We start from the raw sequence: 23,090 nt of genomic DNA, 5'->3' as shown, positions 1-23,090 counted from the left end.
TACAGCATGGCCCCATTCATTCTTCTTCCCTTAACTCGGATCAGTCATCCTGTCCACCTTTGCAGAAAAACAGCCCCAAAGACATGATGTTTCCACCCCCATGCTTCACAGTAGATATAGTGTTCTTGGAATGCAACTCAGCATTCTTCTTCCTCCAAACATGACTAGTTGAGTTTTTACTAAAAAGTATATTTTGGGTTCATCTGACCAGTGTTGCCACAGTTACTTTGAAAAAGCAATCCAATTTACTGATTACTCATCGAAAAAGTAACTTAGTTACTTTACTGATTACTCAATTGTAAAGTAACTAAGTTAGATTACTAGTTACTTTTTGTTACTTTCCCCAGCTGTCGACAACCCTCTGCCACCTCAACATGACAATGATACTTGTTTTGCCAAAACTCACTTTATAGTCACCCTTTCTTGACTTCAATGAAAATAAATACTTGTTTTATAAAAAGTAAAATAAAGCCCTCTTTCTTGACCTCATTTTAACTGTTGACAGCACTGAACAGTAAAACCTGCAATTTCTAACCTACATTGTTTATAAATGCAACTATTAAATTTTCTCACATTTTTCTAACATTTAAATTCTCTCTAAACATTTTACTTGTTGAAATGATATTATTATTATTATAAGTAGTAGTAGTAGTTGTAGTAAAAAAAGGCTTCAAAACTGACCTTTAATCTAGGGGTGTTGTGGGGGGGGCACATCCTTGCCCCACGCCCCCATTCCATCTGGGATTCGCCCCCTGGCTTTGGCGTTTCAGCACAAAGAATGGATAACATTTATTTATACAGTAAACCATGACCAGATTTACAGGTTAGAAGTTTTATTGTGTTTTCACATCATGTGGTCCTCAGAAAGAGAGTTAGGTGCATTTGAGTGGAAAATAGTGTTAGTTGTTGACGTGTCACGGAGGATCAGCTGTTTTTAGCGAGCAGATACGGAGCGGCTCAGCTCAGAATTCTAAATAAAGAAGAAAAAAGCATAAAAATGTCTTTGTAAAGCTCAGTGCAGGTGTGCTGTTCTCACATGCTTTAAGAGGTGAGGACAAGTCGTAGCTGCTGCAGAAAACTGTGGATGAAAAGTTCACAGCTCGATTAAAGTGTGCAGTTCAGTCGAACCCCGACCTCCTGCCCACGGACCACGTTTAATGCTGCTATCATCTCACAATGGCAAAATAATAGTAACGCACAGTGACTTGGAGAAGTAACTTTAATCTGATTACTGATTTGGAAAGATTAACGCGTTAGATTACTCGTTACTAAAAAAAGTGTTAGATTAGAGTAACGCGTTACCCGCCATCACTGCATCTGACCACATGATTTTCCTCCCAATCCTCTTCTGGATCATCCATATGCTCTCTGGCAAACTTCAGATGGGCCTGGACATGTACTGGATTAAGCAGGGGGACACGCCTGGTAGAGGCAGGCGGATCGATCCTAATATCGATAATATCGATACCACGCTGGTATTGATATTGAACGATCCTCGTGTAAAAAGATCGATACTGAAGCTTTTTTTCTCTCCTGCACACACTGACTGCTGCACATACAGATTCATCAAAGTCTACTCTCTGTCTGTAAGAGTAGCGCTGCGCTGTGTCACACAACACGGAGCAGTGCACCCTTGTATTGTTTGTCAGCCCTCTACCTCAGGAGATTTCGTTTTAAGTTGTGTTGAGTGATATTTTTTTTAAACAAAATGTTGATTGTGATAATAAAGTATTTTGTTGTCACGTACAATGTTTGGCGAAATTCTGTCCTAGGTCTTTTGGATCCTATGGATCTATCAAGCTTAAATATGAAAAAGTATCGGTATCGATATCTGCAGTATTGGGCCTGTATTTACTTGGTATCGGATCATTATTATCACTTTACCGGGGCGTTGCTGGGCCGGTATTGTAGATTTACGTCAACGCTACCTGGCTATACCCGCCCGCTGTGCGTAAACAAATGACGTCATAGCGCGCAGCCCAAGAACTGTCCGCAGAGGGGGGGAAAAAACTGTCCGCAGAGGAAAAGATGAAAAGGCGAGAAGTGTGTTTGGTCCCAATATGGATATTCCGGATGATTTTCTCATGGATAGTACGACAATGAACAGCAGCTAAGCAGCCAGCTTGATGATGCACTGCCGAATTTGGAGAGCAGCGCGCTCCAGCTGACAAAAGTTAAGTAAGCCAACTTTTTATGTACACGTTACGTGTCGTGTATCTCAGTAAAAAGTGATAATAATGCTAATAACATGCTGTTGTCGTGCGGTATGCATTTTCAGAGGCCCGACGTTCACGGCAGTCGCCCAAAATGACAGATATTTGCCCAAGTTAGCATGTTATTATATAGTAATATCAAAACATGTTATTGTATTAATACCAAAATTCCCGGTATCGCCCACCTCTAACGTCTGGCACTGCAGGATTTGAGTCCCTCTCTGTGTAGTGTGTAGTCTGTTACTTTGGTCCCAGCTCTCTGCAGGTCATTCATCAGGTCCTTCCGTGGTAGTTCTGGGATTTTTGTTCACTGTTCTTATGATCATTTTAGATGTCACCCACGGGATGACATCTTGTGTGGAGCCCCAGATCGAGGGAGATTATCAATGGTCTTGTATGTCTTCCATTTTCTTACAATTGCTCCACAGTTGATTTATTCACACCAACCTGCTTGACTATTGTAGATTCACTCTTCCCAGCCTGGTACACATCTACAATTTTCTTCCTGGTGTCCTTTGACAGCTCTTTGGTCTTGGCCATGGTTGAGTTTGGAGTCTGACTGTTTGAGGCTGTGGATAGGTTGTCTTTTATACAGATGAGTTCCAACAGATGCCATTAATACAGGTAGCAGGTGAGGACAGAAAAGCTTCTTAAAGAAGAAGTTTACAGGTCTGTGAGAGCCAGAAATCTTGCTTGTTTGTGGGTGACCAAATACTTAATTTCCATTATAACTTACAAATAAATTATTTAAAAATCCTACAGTGTGATTTTCTGGATTTTTTTTCTTATTTTGTCTCTCATAATTGAAGTGTACCTATGATGAAAATTGCAGACCTCTCTCATCTTTCTAAGTAGGAGAACTTGCACAATCAGGGCTGACTAAATACTTTTGGTCCCACTGTAGTTTTGTGAAAGCATTGCTTCTTAATTATTGCAAACAAATGTCAGCATGTTTTTATTACACTTTCTTTCCAGACTTGCCTTGAATTTAGTGTATTCTCATAATTTATTATAAACTGTCATTCCCATGATGCTTCAGTATACACTAGGTTGCACTGTTACTGCTGCAAATGTCTTTACTGCCACATGGTGTTGTGATAGATACATTTTGACAACTTCATAACAGTCAGAAAAAATTACAAGTTACATCCATTTTACACTACAGAGTCAGTCATTTCATAATTATTAGGACTTAAGAAAAGATGAAGTTTAACCTTCTTAAATAATGGCTCAATGTGTCTGTTATAGCTGCTACTCCAAAATGCTTTGAAAGCTTTCTTTGGAAGCTAATACATTGTCTTAGTATACTGCTGCACACTTTCCCAGGTCAGTGACTCAAGATTAGTGCACTTCAGCGTCCCGAAGGATGGTTATTTTGCTAGTTATTGCCAAAACAATGACTTAGTCAATCAACAGAAAAATCTTCAGCTAATTTGGTGTTTGAGTAATTTGTAAGATACATAAAGCTACAAATGTCAAGCATTCTGTGGTGCCAGTTTTACAAATATAGCCATTCATTATATTACTGTAAATTCAATATCTTGTATTTATGTTAGAAATCTGGGTGTGACAGGCATACATTTGACTTTTCTCAATCCACTTCAATCCACTTTATTTGTATAGCACATTTAAACAACAGAACAGTTTCCAAAGTGATGCACATAAAAATGATTATACAAACTATACAAGACAATAAACCAACTCAGATACTAATAAATTAACATTAAAACAATAAATAAAATAAAACACTGGGCCAAAAGACAACAGAGGACCATACTCATGCAGAGCTAAAAGCCAGAGAATAAAAGTGGGTCTTCAGACGAGACTTAAAACACTCCACTGTGGGGGCTGTTCGAACGTGGAGAGGCAGAGCATTCCAGAGTCTGGGCCCAGCCACAGAGAAGACCCTGTTCCCCCTGGTCTTGAGTCTCGTCCTAGGCACCACGAGCTGGAGCTGGCCCTCTGACCTCAGAGCGCGCGCTGGGGAGTAGATTTGGAGGAGGTCTACAATGTATTGTGGGGCCAGTCCGTTTAAAGCTTTAAAAACAAATATAAAATTTTAAAATCAATTCTAAAATTAACAGGGAGCCAGTGCAAAGATGCAAGAATGGGTGTAATATGTTCATGTTTTTTGCTCCCAGTTAAGAGGCGTGCAGCAGCATTCTGGACTAACTGCAATCTGTGAAGTGTATTTTGATTAATTCCAAAAAAGAGTGAATTGCAGTAGTCCAGGCGTGAAGAAATAAAAGCATGCATGACGCGCTCCAAGTCTGAAAAGGATAAAATTGATTTAATTTTGGTTAAAAGACGAAGATGATAAAAGCTGGATTTAACAACCGCATTGACCTGCTTATCCAGTTTAAAATCAGAGTCCATAATGACGCCAAGGTTGGTGGCTGTGGGCTTCGTGTGTTGACTGAGAGGGCCCAGGTCTAATCGAGCTGTGGAACCGACACTGGGCCCAAACACAATCACCTCAGTTTTATTCTCATTTAAGCTAAGAAAATTTTGAGCCAACCAAACCTTGACGTCTTTCAGGCACACAAGCAAGGGTGTCAGGGGGCTGCTAGAGTTCTTAATAGGCAAGTAGATTTGAGTGTCATCTGCATAAAAATGATAAGATATGTCATGTTTTCTAAACACCTGACCTAGAGGGAGAAGGTACAGGGTAAAAAGAACAGGCCCCTGGGGGACTCCACAGTCAGAGGAACAGAGGACGAGGTGGACTCCCCCAGCCTGACAGTAAACGAGCGGCCTGTAAGGTAAGAGTGGAACCAGTCCACAGCTGTCCCCCTGACACCCACACAGTTCTCAAGAAGGATAAAAGAGTTGCATGGTCGACTGTGTTGAAGGCAGCAGTCAGGTCTAAAAGCACTAAAATGGCAGAATCACCAGAATCAGTGATTAAAAGCAGGTCATTAAAAACATTTAAAAGTGCAGACTCAGTACTGTGAAACAATTTATAACCTGACTGAAAACTGTCTAAAATGCTGTTTGTTTCTAAAAACTCTTGTAGTTGTGCAAGAACAGCTTTTTTCCAAAATCTTTGAAATAAAAGGAAGCTTAGATATAGGCCTATAATAGAAATAACAGAGCTATCAAGACTCACTTTCTTTAGAAGAGGCTCAACTACAGCCTGCTTGCAGAACGCAGGGACTTTTCCTGACATAAGGCTGCTGTTGACCAAAACAACGACATCAGGGCCGATAGTTCCCCAGACCTCTTTAAAGAGTCGTGGGGGGATACAGTCTGAGGGACAAAATGAAGGTTTAAGATTTTTAATAATGTTTGATACATCTGAAAATGACATAAGTTCAAACCGGTCCGACACAGCAGAACAGGTGTGAGCCATGATTGAACTGGCCGAAGTGACAGTCATCCCAGCCCTAATACTGGCGACCTTATCACAAAAGAAATTTAAAAAGCGATTACAAACAACTTGAGTCACTTCCAAAGTGGTGGATTGGCCAGGGTTTAGCAAAGATCCAATAGTTTTAAAAAAGAAGACGAGGTTTGTCCCAGTTATCAGAAATTAGACTAGAAAAATATTTTGTCTTTTCAGACCTGACCATATTTTGGAATTTTCTCCAACTATTTTTATGAATTTGAGAGGAGACGGTCAGTCCATCTTTCTTCCATTTGCGCTCCGCCCTCCTACACTCACGTCTGGCCTGTCGCACAGTTTCATTCAACCAGGGCTTTCTGACATTTTATCGACTAAAGTGATAGTCTTTCAGATTTGTGACATAGAAATGGTTGTTAATGTGGTGTGACATTTTTGGAGCATTCATTCTACACCTATTCTCACTAGTCATCACATGCAGTGTTGTTTAATTACAAGAGAGTCGTTCCCTATATTTACGTTTTTAATTATTCAGGAGCAGACTTGCCGTCTCCCTCTGGTCTAATGCCACGGCTGCACTGTCTCTTTCAGCCACTCTGGGCTCTCTGGAGTTCAGTCTGCTCTATGAACAGGAAAGCAACAGCCTGCACTGTAGCATCCTCAAAGCAAAGGTACCGTCATGCACCGCTACGCACACAAGCAGCCGGAATCAGTTGGTTTAAGTCAAAAGGCTCCAGAATGGAACTTTAGCTGCATGTCTGTCTGCTGTCCTCTGATTGCCACCGTGGGTCTCTCTCTCTCCTCAGGGACTGAAGCCAATGGACTCAAATGGACTGGCAGATCCTTACGTCAAACTTCACCTGCTACCGGGAGCCAGTAAGGTGAACAGATACCTTTCTTACAGTCACCATTTACTTCTTGAAAAATATTTAATACAAGACCTGCAGGTTAATTGAATTGGTAACTTGGTAACTTGCAACAAGGTGTGCAAGCAGGTGCGGATGTGTTTGCCTGTCTGTAAGTGGCCGTGCAATAGACTGGTGTCCTGTCCAGGGTGTACCCAGCCTCACGCCCTGTGACTGCTGGCCTGCAGCCCCTGTGACCCTTAATTCGAGTAAGCGGGTATAGAAAATCGATGGATGGATGGACGGATGGAAAGGAAGGGTGCTGACACCAGAAAGTTGTGGCCTGCAGAAGGCTTTATGTTAACTCAACACTGACACCTTGTGGTTAAAACACCCAGAAACTCTCCACCAACTGTCATAATGATCATTTTTACCCTCATCAGTGATGTCGTAAAGCGAGAACAGTGCAGAATGAGGTGAAGAAAAAAGCTGTCTTAAAGAAGGTGATGAAAGAAAATATTTCAAACTTTTAATTGATTGACAGCACTAGTACACAAATAATGAACATTTACGAGTTCAGCAGAGGTGTCAAGTAAGGAAGTACAAATACTTCGTTACTGTACTTAAGTACACTTTTTAGGTATCTATACTTTACTCCATTACTTATTTTTCTGCCTACTTCTGACTTCTACTCATTACATTTTCACACAAGTATCTGTACTTTCTATTCCTTACATTTTTAAAACAAACAGCCTCGTTACTCTTGGCTTCAGTTTAATGTTTATATATATATATATATATATATATATATATATATATATATTTCACGTCATGTGCGCCTGTAATCAACTTTTCTGCAGCGCGGCTTTGCTTTGAACCGTGAACCAAGCAGTGGTTCGCAGATTGAAGCAATGCTTCGACCATTGCTTCGTTTATTCTTTCTTTCTTTCGCTTAATTTCCCCCCGCTAAAACCCTAAAGAGCATACTTCTGTGAGTATTATTTACCTTTTCTATGTTAAACCGACCTGTTATGGTCTTCTGAAACAGTTGATAGATGTATTTTACAACTTAAAAACGGGAGCGACGCTAACGCGTTAGCATGTCTATGGCATTTTCAATGTTAAAAGTTAGCATTTAGCAATTGCAGCTCTCATCACGTTCGGGTGCATTTGTTTTCAAATTGTAATATTTCTTAAATTTATTTTTGTTTATATATTAATAATCTAATTATTATTATATACAATTCTAGAGAAAGAGGCAAAAAGAACCTGAATAGAAACACAACAGGAAATATAAAAGCAACTAACAATGAACATACATAAATAAATACATACGTACATAAATGTTTCCTGTGAACACTTAGTGACTCTTACTCCTCCATTTCATCCCTGTCTTATTTAAGTTTAATGACCGTTTGTTTCAGTCAAACCATATTTTCAGTTTGTTAATTTCTTCAGTGATTTCCTCCAGAACTATCTGCCAAACTAGAAAACTGCTGCATCCTAGTAAGAGCAGAATACTACTGGAATGAATTTGAATAAGGAAAGTTGTGGTTTTTTGGGGTTTTTTTTTTCCTTCACTAAATGGATGCTGCACTCACTGCAGTTTATTGTCTGGAATAGTCCTAGATTGCATTTCAGAGCTTCTAGAATTGAAACATTTTCGTGCAGGTGGTGTTGGGGGGTAATTTGGGGTTTTGGGCCACATGTAGAATGAATCAGTTTTTAAATTAAGCTTTCAATTCATATAGTGGGATCTACCTTTTTTTTTTTTTTTTTTTTTTTTTTTTTTTTTTTTTTTTTTTTTAAAGGTTACTTTATACTTTTATACTTTAAGTAGGTTTTGGAGCACATACTTTTTCACTTTTACTTGAGTAAAGAGGTCAAGTTGATACTTCAACTTTTACCAGAGTGTTTTTAAACTGCAGTATCTATACTTCTACTTAAGTAACAAATGTGTGTACTTTTGACACCACTGGAGTTCAGTGGTACGAATATTTCACGAGGTGAAAGATGGAACATACATTTATCTTTCACAGAAAAACATTCATTATTTATGATCAAAAAACATTATTTGTTTTGCGAAAATAGATGTTTTTTGTGTGTTACAAGAATTAGTACCATCAATTAGCTCCCTCAAAGTGTTGTCTGCCAGCAGAACAAACCCCGCCATGTTTAGTTAAATGCTGTCCTCGGTAGTGTAAGCGTGCGCAATGGTCAGAGCGTGCAATAGCACATTTCATATAATAGGAAAATTGCATGCTAAAAAGCACGACTGCACGGTAAATGAAAGTGACAAATGGTATAAATAATCCATGTCAAGTGACATACAAGCCACCAATCAAATGACAAGGATCTGCTCAGCCGTTATATAAAACACAATAATCAGACATACCAGGTAGACAGCTCCAGTAAGGCTCCGGGTAACACAAGAAGGCAGTGTAATTCAGCAACAGGAAGTCAAACACAAGGAGTAAAGGCAAAAAGCAGGTATGGAAGTAAGACAATCTGGCAGTCCAATGAAGACTGTGGATGGCCATATACTCTGAGGTGCAGTTAACAAGGACATGAGTGTGCACATGAAACTGGAAGCCTGAGTACCTGTGGAACAGGAAGTAAAGTCAGTGAAGTATGCTAGGAGTAAACATGTCAAAATAAAAGCTTGTGGAGAACAGCAGCACAGAGGAAAATTCATGAGGAAGCAAAGTAAAGACATAGTGATAAAATACATGAGAAATAACATGAAAGTAACTCACAGAGCAGAATACACACACCAGAAAAGTGATTAAATATAAACTATGATACAACCTCAATTACAATGAAGTTGGGATGTAGTGTAAAATGTAAATAAAAACAGAATACAATGATTTGCAAATCCTCTTCAACCTATGTTCAATTGAATACACCACAAAGACAAGATATTTAATGTTCATACTGATAAACTTTATTGTTTTGTGCAAATATTTGCTCAATTTGAAACAGATGCCTGTAGCACGTTTCAAAAAAGCTGGGACAGTGGTATGTTTACCACTGTGTTTCATCACCTTTCCTTCTAACAACACTCATTAAGCGTTTGGGAACTGAGGACACTAACTGTTGAAGCTTTGTAGGTAGAATTCTTTCCCATTTTTGCTTGATGCACGACTTCAGTTGTTCAACAGTCCGGGGTCTCCTTTGTCATATTTTGCACTTCATAATGCGCCACACATTTTCAATGGGCGACAGGTCTGGACTGCAGGCAGGCCAGTCTAGTACCCGCACTCTTTTACTACTAAGCCAAGCTGTTGTAACACGTGCAGAATGTGGCTTGGCATTGTCTTGCTGAAATAAGCAGGGATGTCCCTGAAAAAGACGTTGCTTGGATGGCAGCATGTGTTGCTACAAAACCTGGATGTACCTTTCAGCATTGATGGTGCCATCACAGATGTGTAAGTTGCCCATGTCATGGGCACTAACACACCCCCATACCATCACAGATGCTGGCTTTTGAACTTTGCACTGATAACAATCTGGATGGTCTTTTTCCTCTTGTGTCTGGAGGACACGACGTCCATGATTTCCAAAAACAATTTAAAATGTGGACTCATCAGACCACAGCACACTTTTCCACTTTGCATCTGTCCATTTCAAATGCGCTCAGGACCAGAGAAGGTGGCGGCGTTTCTGGATGTTGTTGATGTATGGCTTTTGCTTTGCATGGTAGACTTTTAACTTGCACTTGTAGGTGTAGCGACGAACTGTTTTAACTGACAATGGTTTTCTGAAGTGTTCCTGAGCCCACGCAGTAAGATCCTTTACACAATGATGTCGGCTTTTAATGTAGTGCTGCATTCACTGGCATTCAACATTGGTTTTCGGCCTTGCCGCTTATGTATAGAAAGTTCTCCAGATTCTCTGAATCTTCTGATTATATTATGGACTGTAGATGATGGAATCCCTAAATTCCTTGCAATTGAACATTGAGAAGCATTGTTCTTAAACTGTTGGGACTATTTTTTCATGCAGCTGTTCACAAAGTGGTGATCCTCACCCCATCTTTGCTTGAACAGCTGAGCCTTTTGTGGATGCTCCTTTTATACCCAATCATGACACTCACAATTAGTGTCCTCAGTTCCCAAACGCTTATTGATTGTTGTTCGAAGGAAAGGTGATGTAACACAGTGGTAAACATACCACTGTCCCAGCTTTTTTGAAACGTGTTGCAGGCATACATTTCTAAATGAGCACATATTTGCACAAAAACAATACATTTTCTCAGTTTGAACATTAAATATCTTGTCTTTGTGGTCTATTCAATTGAATATAGGTTGAAGAGGATTTGCAAATCATTATATTCTGTTTTTATTTCCATTTCACATAACATCCCAACTTCATTGGAATTGGGGCTGTAGGATTCCTGTACGACTTTTTGAGTAGGGATCCACTGGCCTGCTCTGTTATTTGGGGGAGGTAACACCTGTACATAAACCACTGTGCTATTTACGAAAACATCAAGGGCTTGGAGTTTGTAAGTACAAGACACCATCTGGTGATGGAATCTCAACCACCTGCACTATTTTGAAACCTTAATGATGTGCATGTCATGTAAGAGTGTTATCCTCTGAACGTGTGGTTTGAGCACAGAGCTAGGCCTCGTTACTGGGAATGGAACAGCTGATTAAAATTTGAGTGAAGCAAACATACTCTGTGAATAAACTGTACTGGGTGCAGATATGTGTGCAATTGAAAATATTGCCTCCAGATCATTCCAATTTGGTGTCCTCATTTACATACCTTTATACAGTCTACGAAGCTGCGCACGAAGACCTTGAGAAACACCCGCAACCCTGTGTGGAATGAGACGCTCACATATCATGGGCTGACGGATGACGACATGCAGCGTAAAACCCTCAGGTGGATAATGAATCTGTCAGCCAAAACTCATGCTTTGAACATTTAGTGGATGCTTCCAGTGGCCTGAAATGTCTTGTGATTATGATTTTCTTTTGATTTCCACAGGCTGTCTGTCTGTGATGAAGACAAGTTTGGGCATAACGAGTTTATTGGGGAAACCCGAGTGGCGTTGAAGAACTGAAACTGAACCAGAAGAGAAACTTCAACGTCTGTCTGGAGAGAGTTGTCCCCGTGAGTTCAATTAGAGTCAAACGATGGTTTGTTCTTCTTGTCGGAGTCTCTCATTGACCTGCTGTAATCTCTTCCCTCTGCAGACGAAGAGAACTGCAACAGTCGGCGCTGCTCGAGGCATTGCTCTCTATGAAGACGAGGCAATGCATTATTTCCAGCGAGTCTTAACGTGAAAGATACCTTGAGAAGTTCATACAGATCTGATCACGATTCAGCCTGAATTGACTCTGCTCTCTTTGTTTGGCAGCCAGGAAAAGATGCCACAGAAGCAGAGGAACGCGGTCGGATTCTCATCTCCCTCATGTACAACTCCCAGCAGAGCCGCCTCATCGTGGGCGTGGTCCGCTGTGTCCATCTGGCTGCCATGGATGCTAACGGCTACTCTGACCCCTACGTCAAAATGTGGGTTCTGTGAAGGAAATACAAGTGGATTATAATGCAGAAATTACACAAAATTTGATAATATGTTTTTAAACTTTACAGATGTCTAAAACCTGATATGGGGAAGAAGGCCAAGTGCAAAACACAGATTAAAAAGAGAACCCTAAACCCAGAGTTTAATGAGGTCAGTGTCAGCGTTCACAGTGAAGGTTGCAACAACTAAACGACAGAACACATACCTTCTCCAAGGTCCCGAAGGCCTTGTTTTTGCCAAGTTTAAAAAAAATGAGCCTCATTTAGTGCTTCTTTCATTTTGAGTATCTGCCATATGTCATGAAGCAGCAAATGCTGACGAACATAGTAAATTTCTGCTGCTCTTGAAGAAGAACTGCTTTGTCTGGCTACTGTTGCAGCTATCCTGCTGCAGAAGAGAAGGAAAAAAGAGGAAGAAAAAGAAAAAGAAGAAAGGAAGAAGAAATTATATATTGTTTGGGACAGAGAGTGGTTGAGAACCAAAATAACTTTACTGACAGATGTTACAACCATTTACAAATGGTTAAAACTGTGTGAGATTAGATTAGATAGAACTTTATTAATCACTTGGGAAGACTCCCTCAGAGGAAATTGAGGTTCCAGCAGCATTGCATAGCAGCACACAGGGTAAGAAGAGCATCAAAAGTAAAAATAAAAAACAACTTGCAAACTGTAAATACAAATATAAATACCAGAATTTCAGCTCTCTACTGCTACTACTATTCCTCTCCTTCCTGTCCTCTGTCTTCCTGTTAGTCATTCTCCCCTTGAGTGAGGAGTTGTACAGTCTGATGGCCAAAAGAGACAAAAGAGTTTTTCCAGTCTGTTGGTCCTGCACTTGGGAAGGAGCAGTCTGTGGCTGAACAGGCTCCTCTGGTTGCTGATGATGGTGTGTTTACATATGTTTGCAACCTTTTATAAAAAATAAATTTGCTCACAAATTTTTAACCTGTTCAAAATTGATTTCTGACCAAAAAAATAAAATAAAATAAAAAAAATACTGTTTGCGATCCTAAAAACTGTTTTCAAACAATTTTGCAACCTTTTACAAACCCTGACGAAACCCAAACGTCCATCAGCATTCACCGCTATGTGAGATACAGGCTTTAGAATGCAGTAATACCTATTATAGGCAGTGGTGGGCACTGTTCTGCTAATCTGCTAACCGCTAATTATCGAAGCTAAAGTTTCTATTATCAGATTAGCTTTTCAGATAACTTTGAAAACCATCATCAGATCAATTATTTTCTGATAAGTTTTGGTCTGATAATTTTTAAACCACTAATATATTTTTTGGAGGCATGGTGACTAAGCTTTATACTTCCAAACATTTATTAAGTTTAAAATCAGCTGAGTACCTACCCATTAAAGGTTTTGTAGTAGATGTGCAGTTCTATCCTCCGCAAACAGAGAAGAGCTGGTTCCAGAAGAAACCACTCTATCCTCTGCAGACAAAGGAGAACTGGTCATAGTAAAGAAAAAAGCTCATTTCTTTTGACTCCATACTGATACTGTGGCAATATCACCCAAGTCATCCAGAGGCATACAGTTTTAAGTTATGGTTAAAATTTTAACCAAACAATTTTGGACAAGTTATTTAAATTAACGTCACGTCTGAAGTTTTATACAGTGAAAATATCAGATATATGTTTTAGTTTTAAAGTATTGCACTAATTTTGAAGGTTTTAGTGTGGACATGCTGTCTCCAGGTGCATTATGGGTACTGTCAGTACATTCACGACAGAAGAAATGCATTTGAGACGCTCTGATCAGGCTCCACACAGACAACAGCATCAAACTCTTTGTATATTGTGCCTAAAACTCTTGTGACTATATTCTCTGGGTTTATAGAAGTTGTTATTGTGTTTGTTTTATGTAAAAATGCCAGAAGAAGCCCAGGTTGCTTCTTCATTACTTTCAGTTGGAATCATTGCAATCGATTCCTGTTTGCTATTTAGAGTCCTGTTTATGTCAAACACTGTCGTCTTTGTTCCAGAGTAATATATATATATATATAAGATGTCTGAAATTCAGTTTGCGTGTATTAAATTCCACGCCTCTTAAACGTAGCTGCCCGGATTATCTGGAATTTTGTTTTGGCAGGTTTTCACTGTTTCTACTGGTATCTACTGGCCAGTAGTGTTCAGTGTTCATGGCAGTATGAGCGTCTGGATGCCATTAGATGGCAGTGTTCTATTTACAGTGTTCTATTTCTATTCTCGTATTTTGACCCCGGTTATATGAGATGGTTGTGAAAATAACAACTTGACTTTTTGGCTTTTTTTTTTTTTTACAAATAAAAAAGGCATATTTTACAAAAGCACATTTATATGTAAACACAACACACACACACCTCACATTAACATGTTGGTTTTTACGTAGAATGAATGAGTCAACCAGTCAGTGTTAGTGGAGGCACATTTTACCCATAATCCCTTTGGAATCTTCAGAATTAGTGCATTATTTAAAATTAAAAGATATATGTTATATTTTAACTTTGTAAAATGACAGAATTGACATTAATGGAGTCATTCTATCGGTATTAATTTTATTTATAAATCAAATCCATAAGTCAGCACTGCTTTATTTTCCAAGACCTTCACCTCACGGCGACACTGTTATTGAATAGAGAGTTGAGCTTCCCTGCTCCTCTCAACTGCTTCACTGCTGGAAGCTACATAATAAACAGGAGTTTCCAGCAGTGAGCAGGGTGCACAAAGACAGAAGTGCTGACTCATTGTTTGGGTCTGTGGTTGCCTTTGATGCTACCAGAAGCAATCATGGTGTTAAAACTCAAAATCAGCTTGTTAGTAGTTGCAAGTGTACTGGAGACAGTATTGGAAGTTATCGATTAGCTGTAGCTTTCGATAAATTTTTGGGTGGTTTATCGGTTTAGCTTTATAAACGATAACATTTTAGTTAGCTGATTATCTGTTATCGAAGCTAACCTTTTGGTTAGCTGTGCTCACCACTGATTATAGGCCACACCCACATGCTTGATCAAGTTTGATGAAAATCTGTTCAGTAACATAAAATCAGTATCATCCATCTTGTAGCTAAAATACAGATTTTATTTTTTTAAATCCAGGTATTTTTTCCAGTTCCAGACCAAAATATTTTACAGATCAGAGCCACCCTTGCACCAAATGCTGTGAAATTCACCCAATTAAATGGATCTGTCCTGCCATCTATTTTTGGACATTTTGACCAATAAAATCTCTTCAATCCCTTTGTTGTAAAATAAGGTTTTACTAAACAGCAGTGGTGGTCACATTTCCGCTAATTATCAAAGAATGTTTTCATTATTGGATTAGCTTTTCAAATAACTGAAATCTATCATTGGACCGATTGTCTTCCAATAAGTTTTGGTCTGATAATTTTTAGACTGCCAACATTTTTGTAGATGTAACATTTAGTAGTAGATGCACAGTTCTATCCTTTACAAACAGAAAAGAGCTGGTTCTAGAAGAAACCACTCTATGCTCTGCAAGCAAAGGAGAACCAGTCATGGGGGGGGGGGTCATTTCTTTTGATCCCATACTAATACGCTGGCAATAGCACCCAAGTCATCCAGAAGCATACAGTTTTAACTTATGGTTAAAATTTTAACAAAACTAATTTTGGACAAGTTATTTAAATTAATGTCACGCCTGAAGTTTTATAAAGTGAAAATATCAGATAAATTTTTTAAAGTAATGCACTAATTTTGAAGGTTTTAGTGTGGACATGCCGTGCCCAGTGCATTATGGGTATTCACAACAGAAGAAATGCATTTGAGACGCTCTGACCAGGCTCCACAGGGACAACAGCATTAAACTCTTTGTATATTGTGCCTAAAACTCTCGTGGATATATTCTCTGGGTTTATAGACGTTGTTACTGTGTTTGTTTTATGTAAAAATCCCAGAAGAAGCCCAGGTTGCTTCTCCAAAAGCCAAAAAGTCTGTTAAATTGTGATTCAGGCCGTGCGATATAACCGGCGTCAAAATGCATAGAACACTGCCTTCTACTGGCGACTGGTTATATCACACTGTTTTCGACCGCAGGGTTTTAAAATTATCTGTAGGTTTCCAAAACCTGAGAGACCCCTAGTGCAGCAGATAATAGAATATTTAGAACGGAATCCTGCAAATGGTGATAAAAGTATAAAATTTTGCAGAAATAGTCCTCAGACAATCCTCTTTTGAAAAAACTGATTGGCCACTTGAATTTTCAGTTGGCGTTCAGGTAGAAGTCAATTGAAGAATAACACAGGAGTCAAAATTAAAAGATGCTCCAATCATATTGAAACCTATGCCACATTATTTGCCTGATTCCAAAAAGGTATGGTTTGGACGGTCTGTAACTGAATTCTATGGCATTATGGGATAAAAACAGCAAGAATGGTGACAAAGGTCAGTGTCAGTTTGTACAGGGGTCAAAAGTTAAAGTTACTCCAATTTTGGTGAAAAGTGATGCAAATTACTAATTAAGTTAACACGGTTTTAAAAAGGAATCGTTTGGACCATGTATCATCCTTACTTATCGCGTTACGGGGTAACATATGTCACATGTCATAGAATCCAATAGAAGTAGACCTTGTTTGACCTTTACTTTGGAGACCAAGCATTTAGCACTGTCAAAAGTATTCCATTTCCATTTATTATTATGAGACTGTTTAACTTAGTTTTCAAAATAATACATTTTTTTAAACAGCCCACGGCTGGGATAGGCTCCAGCCCCCAAGACCCTTAACAGAACTAAGTGGGTTCAGAAAATGAAGGAATGAATGTAAACAATCTGACAGATATTCATGAACCTTTGTGGTTTCGATAAAAGTGCCACTGGTTGGTGGTTTATGAGATCATCAAATTATTGTTAAAATTAATTATGTTATTTGCAGGTCTAAAACAAATCCATCCATCCATCCATTTTCTTCAGCTTTATCCGGAGTCGGGTCGCGGGGGCAGCAGCTCAAGCAAAGCCGCCCAGACCTCCCAATCCACACACACCTCCCCCAGCTCCTCCGGGGGAACCCCAAGGCGTTCCCAAGCCAGCTGAAAGATATAGTCCCTCCAGCAAGCTGAGCCCGAAAGAGCTAAAACAAATGACATTGACAAATGATTTTAGGAAATGACTGAAGACGTGTTGAAGTAACATTTTTTGTGATCAAATTTCAGGAATTTGGTTATGACATCAAGCATAGTGAACTGGCCAAGAAGACTTTAGACATCTCTGTGTGGGATTACGACATTGGGAAATCCAACGACTACATCGGTAAATATTCCATCAGTGTTTTTGATGTGTGAAGATGGAGCTCTCATTGGTCTAATGATGCTTCTTGCTTTTGGAAAGGTGGCTGTCAGTTGGGTATCACCGCGAAGGGCGAAAGGCTGAAGCACTGGTACGAGTGTTTGAAGAATAAGGACAAGAGGATTGAGCGCTGGCACACCTTGATGAACGAGAATCACATCTCCAGTGATTAACAACTTGCCCCCCGCACAGCATGAGCTAAAACCCAGCCCCTTTTCTTTGGTTTGCTTTTAACTCCTGAGGCACGTTCTCATTTGTTTTGTTTTTCTCCTCCCTGGCCACGGCATATTTACAGCCCTCCTGCTTCCTCTACCCTGTAATGTTTCTTCCTGTCTTTTTGAGCAAACCTGTTCTCTGCCTGTGCTGATCCTTAATAACTGCCTCTGGTACTTTTCAAAAGAAAAATAATGGAATAAATAAGGTATAACATTAACGCAGCCAAGAAAATTAAACTTGGATGCACAACATGTCATTGAACAATTGCACAAAGACTATCACGCCTGGTAGCAGTGGCGGTTCTCAGGAGGAGTTGGGTGGGGTGGTGGGGGTTAGGGAGGTCTGTAACAACAGGTTTGTCCCTCCCGGTGGGATTCCCCCTTGAATGCAGTCTCATAAAAAACACTCTGAGTAACAAGAACTGAAAGTATTTAACTCTTCATATGTGCCATGATTTTAAAATTATAGAAAGTACTCGGTGACAGATTGCAGGTGTATAAGCCTTAAGGCCAGAATGCCACTTTTGCCATGTGGTGTCATTGCCGTCTGTGTTGCCAGACCTGCATAATACAAGGATTTTTTTTTCTGTAAAGTCTCAGAGATTAGCAGTTGTAAATTTGTATTTTTCTTTTTTGTTTGTTTTAGTAGGGGTGGGGTCTTCTTCCCCTTATCCAAATGATAATGGCCAAACTCCATATTTTCAAATATCCCCACTTAGCTTCAATCATGTATTACATTATGTTATTACTGGAGATTTTCTTGGTCAGATATTAATACTGATGCTATAATACTGCTTTGTTAAGAAATTGCCCCCCCCTCCCCCCCCCCAAAAATTCATGCATAACCACAAATTCATGGGGATTTGGAAAACATAATAAATTAGTAACTGAAGTTCAGAACCAGGGGATGAAAGTGCAGATTTCTTATTTGTATTTTCTTGATTCATTAATTATTTTCAGAGTATGCATATATTGATGAAAAATGAAAATTAGGATCAATTAATTAAATTGAGCAATTTCAGGAAACTGCTTTGTTCAGGTTTCATTTGGGGACCCAGATGCTCTTTCTTCTTGTTCTTTTTAGCCTGTTTTAATCAACATAGTTGTTTCTTTTGCGACGTCTGCCGTCACTGATTGCTCTTTCACACTTTATTCATGAGTGTAACAGCTCTCACAACTGTGACCATGATGACTCTCGAGTGCCGACAGTGTATGAAAGGTTCCACATCCACAGAGTTTCCTCTAATTGCTCCAACTGAAGACATTTTTTGAATTAACTTTTTAATCACTGAATGAACAGGATGAAACACCACAGACATATTTTTAGATCCTCCGAGTCCAGGATGGCAGAACTCTTAAATTTATTATTCTTTTAAAATAAACTGTTAAACTGTACAGTGACAATCTACCTGATAGTTACTATATCTTTTTTTATTGAAATGCTCCCAAATATGTCGTTATGCTGCTCAATGCCTGTTACACAGTGAACAAGCGGCCCCACCCTGGTCCCTCCAAACGGGTTTGAACTGCCACTGCCTGTGAGTGACGTAAAATAGCGTGATGTTCCTGAAGCATTTTCTGCTGAAGAAACTAAAATGGGAGGAACAGCAATATGTTGAAATGACATCCGTCCTTTGCGGTTATAAGAGCCGCTGCTGCGATAATTCCTGAAAATCACCAGACTGTCAGGGTACTATTTTCCTTTCTCGCTCTCTCTTCTTGTGCACTAACGTGATGCTGTGGTGTAACACTGGAACTGTATGAGCATGCTAAGCCACAGGTAGAAGAAAACAAGCAACTTCAAAAATCCAAACTGTGCCCACTATTGTGAAAATGTTGTATGTTGCCATGAAGAAATGTTTACATACCGACACATTGCTCAGGTTAGGGTAGGAATGAATCGTTGTATTGTGATTTAAACTGACAGCACACACAGGTTTTTTTTATGTGCGGCTAATCAAGCTGTGAATGTTGGGTTTGTGGGGGCATGAGAAACTCAGAAGTAATGTTCACTTTGGTTGCAGTGGGAACTTGGGAGAAAATAGGAATTTCCCTCCTGCTACCTCATAAGGTCAGAAGGTCGTGGTTTGCTCTGACCTATCAGAGGTTTTCTACTGTAGTTTTTACCCTGAATGCGCACAGTCGGGTTTCTTACAGGTGTCTCTATCAAACACTGATCAGGAAGAGAAGATGCAGTGAGTTATGTCATAAGTATGTGCTGCTTTATTTGCATGCACTGTTCTCATGACTGTTGTGTGCCTGGGGCAGTCCCAGCCCGTTTTCAATCCCAACGAACTCTTTGCACAAAGAAGGGCACATTTCCTTCTGGCACACCCCAGTCACCAGGCTTTAGTATCCGTTTGATCACTGATAACGGCTCTCCCAGGAAAGCACACCTTACAAACGTGGAATGACTTAAATTTACACGCTGGTTGGGGAGTTATTCCAGCGTCAAAAACGACAGAAGAATCCTATGCATGAAACGTCTTGTGATTCAAGATTTCTCTCTCTCTTTCTTAATATATATAAACACACTTTGTAAGAGATTAATGCTATTGTTCCTTTTCCCCATAACATTCATGTTTATATAGAAGAGACCATTTTGTGCATGACTATGGTTATGATGTAATCTCAGTATCTGCATCAGTGACATCCACAGATTAGGCTGGTAATGTGATATAAACTGAGCACATCAACTAAAGCCTTTATTGCACTGTACAAGTAGCAGACATTGAAATTACCGTCATTCTTTCAGTGACACCTTCTGTACATACACATTAAAGTTTCACCGTCGTCTTGTTTTCTCTGCCCTCTGGCACTAATCCAAACACCTACCAGTAGCAACAGCAATCATCAAGTGATCAGCATCAGTTCCTCCTTTCTGATTCATGAGCTTCTCTTTGAGCTCTATCCACATCTGTCTTCTACACAAATCTGCCCATACAACGGAATGTTTCATGGTTTTTTCTGTATTGTAAATAGATAGTGCATGCATAGAAATTATATGTTTGCAAATGACTTTGCATGTAAAGATTTTGCAGAGTTTACACAGTTCAATAAAATCTAATGAAAACTCACCTTGCTTGTGCGTGTGTAAAGAATTACTTGTGTCATGCTGTTACCTTAATCATAAGAGCAAACGGAGATTTCTGACGTCTGCCAATGCGGATCCAGATCACCTCCAGAATTCAGTAGAGTCTTCCATGCACTAATATGTGTCTGCAGTGCAAATCTGGTGAGAATCCGTGAAGTAGTGTTGAAGTAATCCTTCAAAGCCTAGAAAGTGAAATCCTGAGCCAGAATCCGGATGTGGATTTGGATCACCTCAATTCAACTTCAATTTATTTCATTTATACAGGTTCTGGTCATAAAATTAGAATATCATAAAAAAAAATTTGAATTATTTCAGTAATTCCATTCAAAAAGAGAAACTTGTATATTATATTCATTCATTACACACAGACTGATATATTTCAAATGTTTATTTCTTTTAATTTTGATGATTATAACTGACAACTAATAAACATCCCAAATTCAGTATCTCAGAGAATTAGAATATTGTGAAAAGGTTCAATATTGAAGACACTTGGTGACACAATCTAATCAGCTAATTAACTCAAAACACCTGCAAAGACCTTTAACTGGTCTCTCAGTCTAGTTCTGTCAGCTACACAATCCTGGGAAAGACTGCTGACTTGACGTCTTGCCTGGGCCAAAGACAAAAAGGACTGGACTGCTGCTGAGTGGTCCAAAGTTATGTTCTCTGATGAAAGTAAATTTTGCATTTTCTTTGGAAATCAAGGTCCCAGAGTCTGGAGGAAGAGAGGAGAGGCACAGAATCCACGTTGCTTGAGGTCCAGTGTAAAGTTTCCACAGTCAGTGATGGTTTGGGGTCCCATGTCATCTGCTGGTGTTGGTCCACTGTGTTTTCTGAGGTCCAAGGTCAACGCATCCGTCTACCAGGAAGTTGTAGAGCACTTCATGCTTCTTGCTGCTGACCAACTTTATGGAGATGCAGATTTCATTTTCCAACAGGACTTGGCACCTGCACACAGTGCCAAAGCTACCAGTAACTGGTTTAAGGACAGTGGTATCCCTGTTCTTAATTGACCAGCAAACTTGCCTGACCTTAACACCATAGAAAATCTATGGGGTATTGTGAAGAGGAAGATGCGACACGTCAGACCCAACAATGCAGAAGAGCTGAAGGCCACAGAGCAACCTGGGCTCTCATACCACCTGAGCAATGCCACAGACTGATCGACTCCATGCCACACCGCATTGTAGTGCAGCAGATAAGAGAATATTTAGAGTGGAATCCTGCAGATGGTGATAAAAGCATCAAATTTGGCAGAAATAGTCCTAAAACAATCCTCTTTTGAAAAAAACGATTGGCCACTTGAATTTTCAGTTGGTGGTCAGGTAGGGGTCAATTGAAGAATTACATAGGAGCCAAAATTAAAAGATGCTCCAATCATATTGAAACCTATGCCACATTATTTGCCTGATCATAAAGATTCCAAAAAAGTATGGTTTGGATGGTCTGTAACTGAATTCTATGGAGTTATGGGATAAAAACAGCAAAAGCAAGAATGGTGACAAAGGTCAGTGTCGGTTTGTACAGGGGTCAAAAGTTAAAGTTGCTCCAATTTCGGTAAAAAGTGACGCAAATTACTAGTTGAGTTAACATGGTTTTAAAAAGGAATAGTTTGGACCATGTATCATTCTTACTTATCGCGTTACGGGGTAACGTTGTGAAAGTGTCGTGACACGGACCCACAACAGGTGGCGTAAATGAACGGACAATGGATAAGCCAAAAGTAACAATTTAATGTTGTGAATCACACAACGACGTACAGACAATAACAATATAGTGACTGTCAATCATACACCAGGTGACGTGTGGGCAGGCTCGACGATAGAAGACGCCTGGCGAGAGAAGAGCCGGATCCACACAGCTTCCACTGCCAACGGAGCTGAAGAACACCGGAGCCGCCAAGCCCTGCGCCCCAGGTGGCCGCTGTCTTCAGCAGTCAAACCCGGTACTGCTGGCAGAGAAGAGACACAGTCCTGATGAGTGTGAGGTCACACACTCAGTAATCCCACAGTCTGTATTCAGTAAGGAGGGAGCACCTCCACCTCCAATCACACACTCGTGCAGCTCCTGTCTAACCACTTATCTGGTTGGAGTGTGAAGCGAAGCCGTCGCTGATCACACTTTACGCCAATCCCACAGATAAGGAAACGCCACAGGAAAACGGCTGCAAAGAAGTTCAGATTATTACTCAATGTTTTAAGTCAGCAGAGAAAATTACCTGAATGGTAGCTGATTTCTCGGCGGGGAGGTGGAGTTGCAGTCCGGCCTTTAAGGTGGTGGTGATGATGTGGATGAGTGACAGCTGATGCTGATGACGAGTAACAGCTGTCACTCCCGGTTGCTATGACACCCTCTCATGCTTGAAGCCCGCACTTCAAGCAGGGCGCCATCTGGTGGTGGTGGGCCAGCAGTACCTCCTCTTCAGCGGCCCACACAACATAACATATGTCACATGTCATAGAATCCAATAGACGTAGACCTTGTTTGACCTTTACTTTGGAGACCAAGCATTCAACACTGTCAGAACCATTCCATTTATTAATCCCAT

At 39.9% G+C, this 23,090-nt stretch overlaps 1 protein-coding gene across 1 annotated transcript in view; it reads left to right on the top strand.

The window, feature by feature from the left end:
• LOC117509932 (rabphilin-3A-like) overlaps window positions 1-18,004 on the top strand; it is a 115,228-nt gene extending 97,224 nt beyond the window's left edge. Inside the window, 10 exon segments of the mRNA XM_034169547.1 lie at window positions 6,086-6,227; window positions 6,363-6,437; window positions 11,185-11,294; window positions 11,400-11,467; window positions 11,470-11,525; window positions 11,609-11,665; window positions 11,773-11,927; window positions 12,009-12,090; window positions 17,098-17,194; window positions 17,273-18,004. Coding sequence (XP_034025438.1) covers window positions 6,086-6,227; window positions 6,363-6,437; window positions 11,185-11,294; window positions 11,400-11,467; window positions 11,470-11,525; window positions 11,609-11,665; window positions 11,773-11,927; window positions 12,009-12,090; window positions 17,098-17,194; window positions 17,273-17,403 — 973 coding nt within the window. The 3' untranslated portion in view covers window positions 17,404-18,004.
• Window positions 18,005-23,090: the final 5,086 nt, after the last annotated feature.

The sequence above is a fragment of the Thalassophryne amazonica genome, chromosome 5 (assembly GCF_902500255.1).
Source record: "Thalassophryne amazonica chromosome 5, fThaAma1.1, whole genome shotgun sequence".
NCBI classification, from domain to species: Eukaryota; Metazoa; Chordata; class Actinopteri; order Batrachoidiformes; family Batrachoididae; genus Thalassophryne; species Thalassophryne amazonica.
The sequence above is the reverse complement of the archived record's forward strand: the minus strand, read 5'-3'. Positions and strand labels throughout refer to the sequence as shown.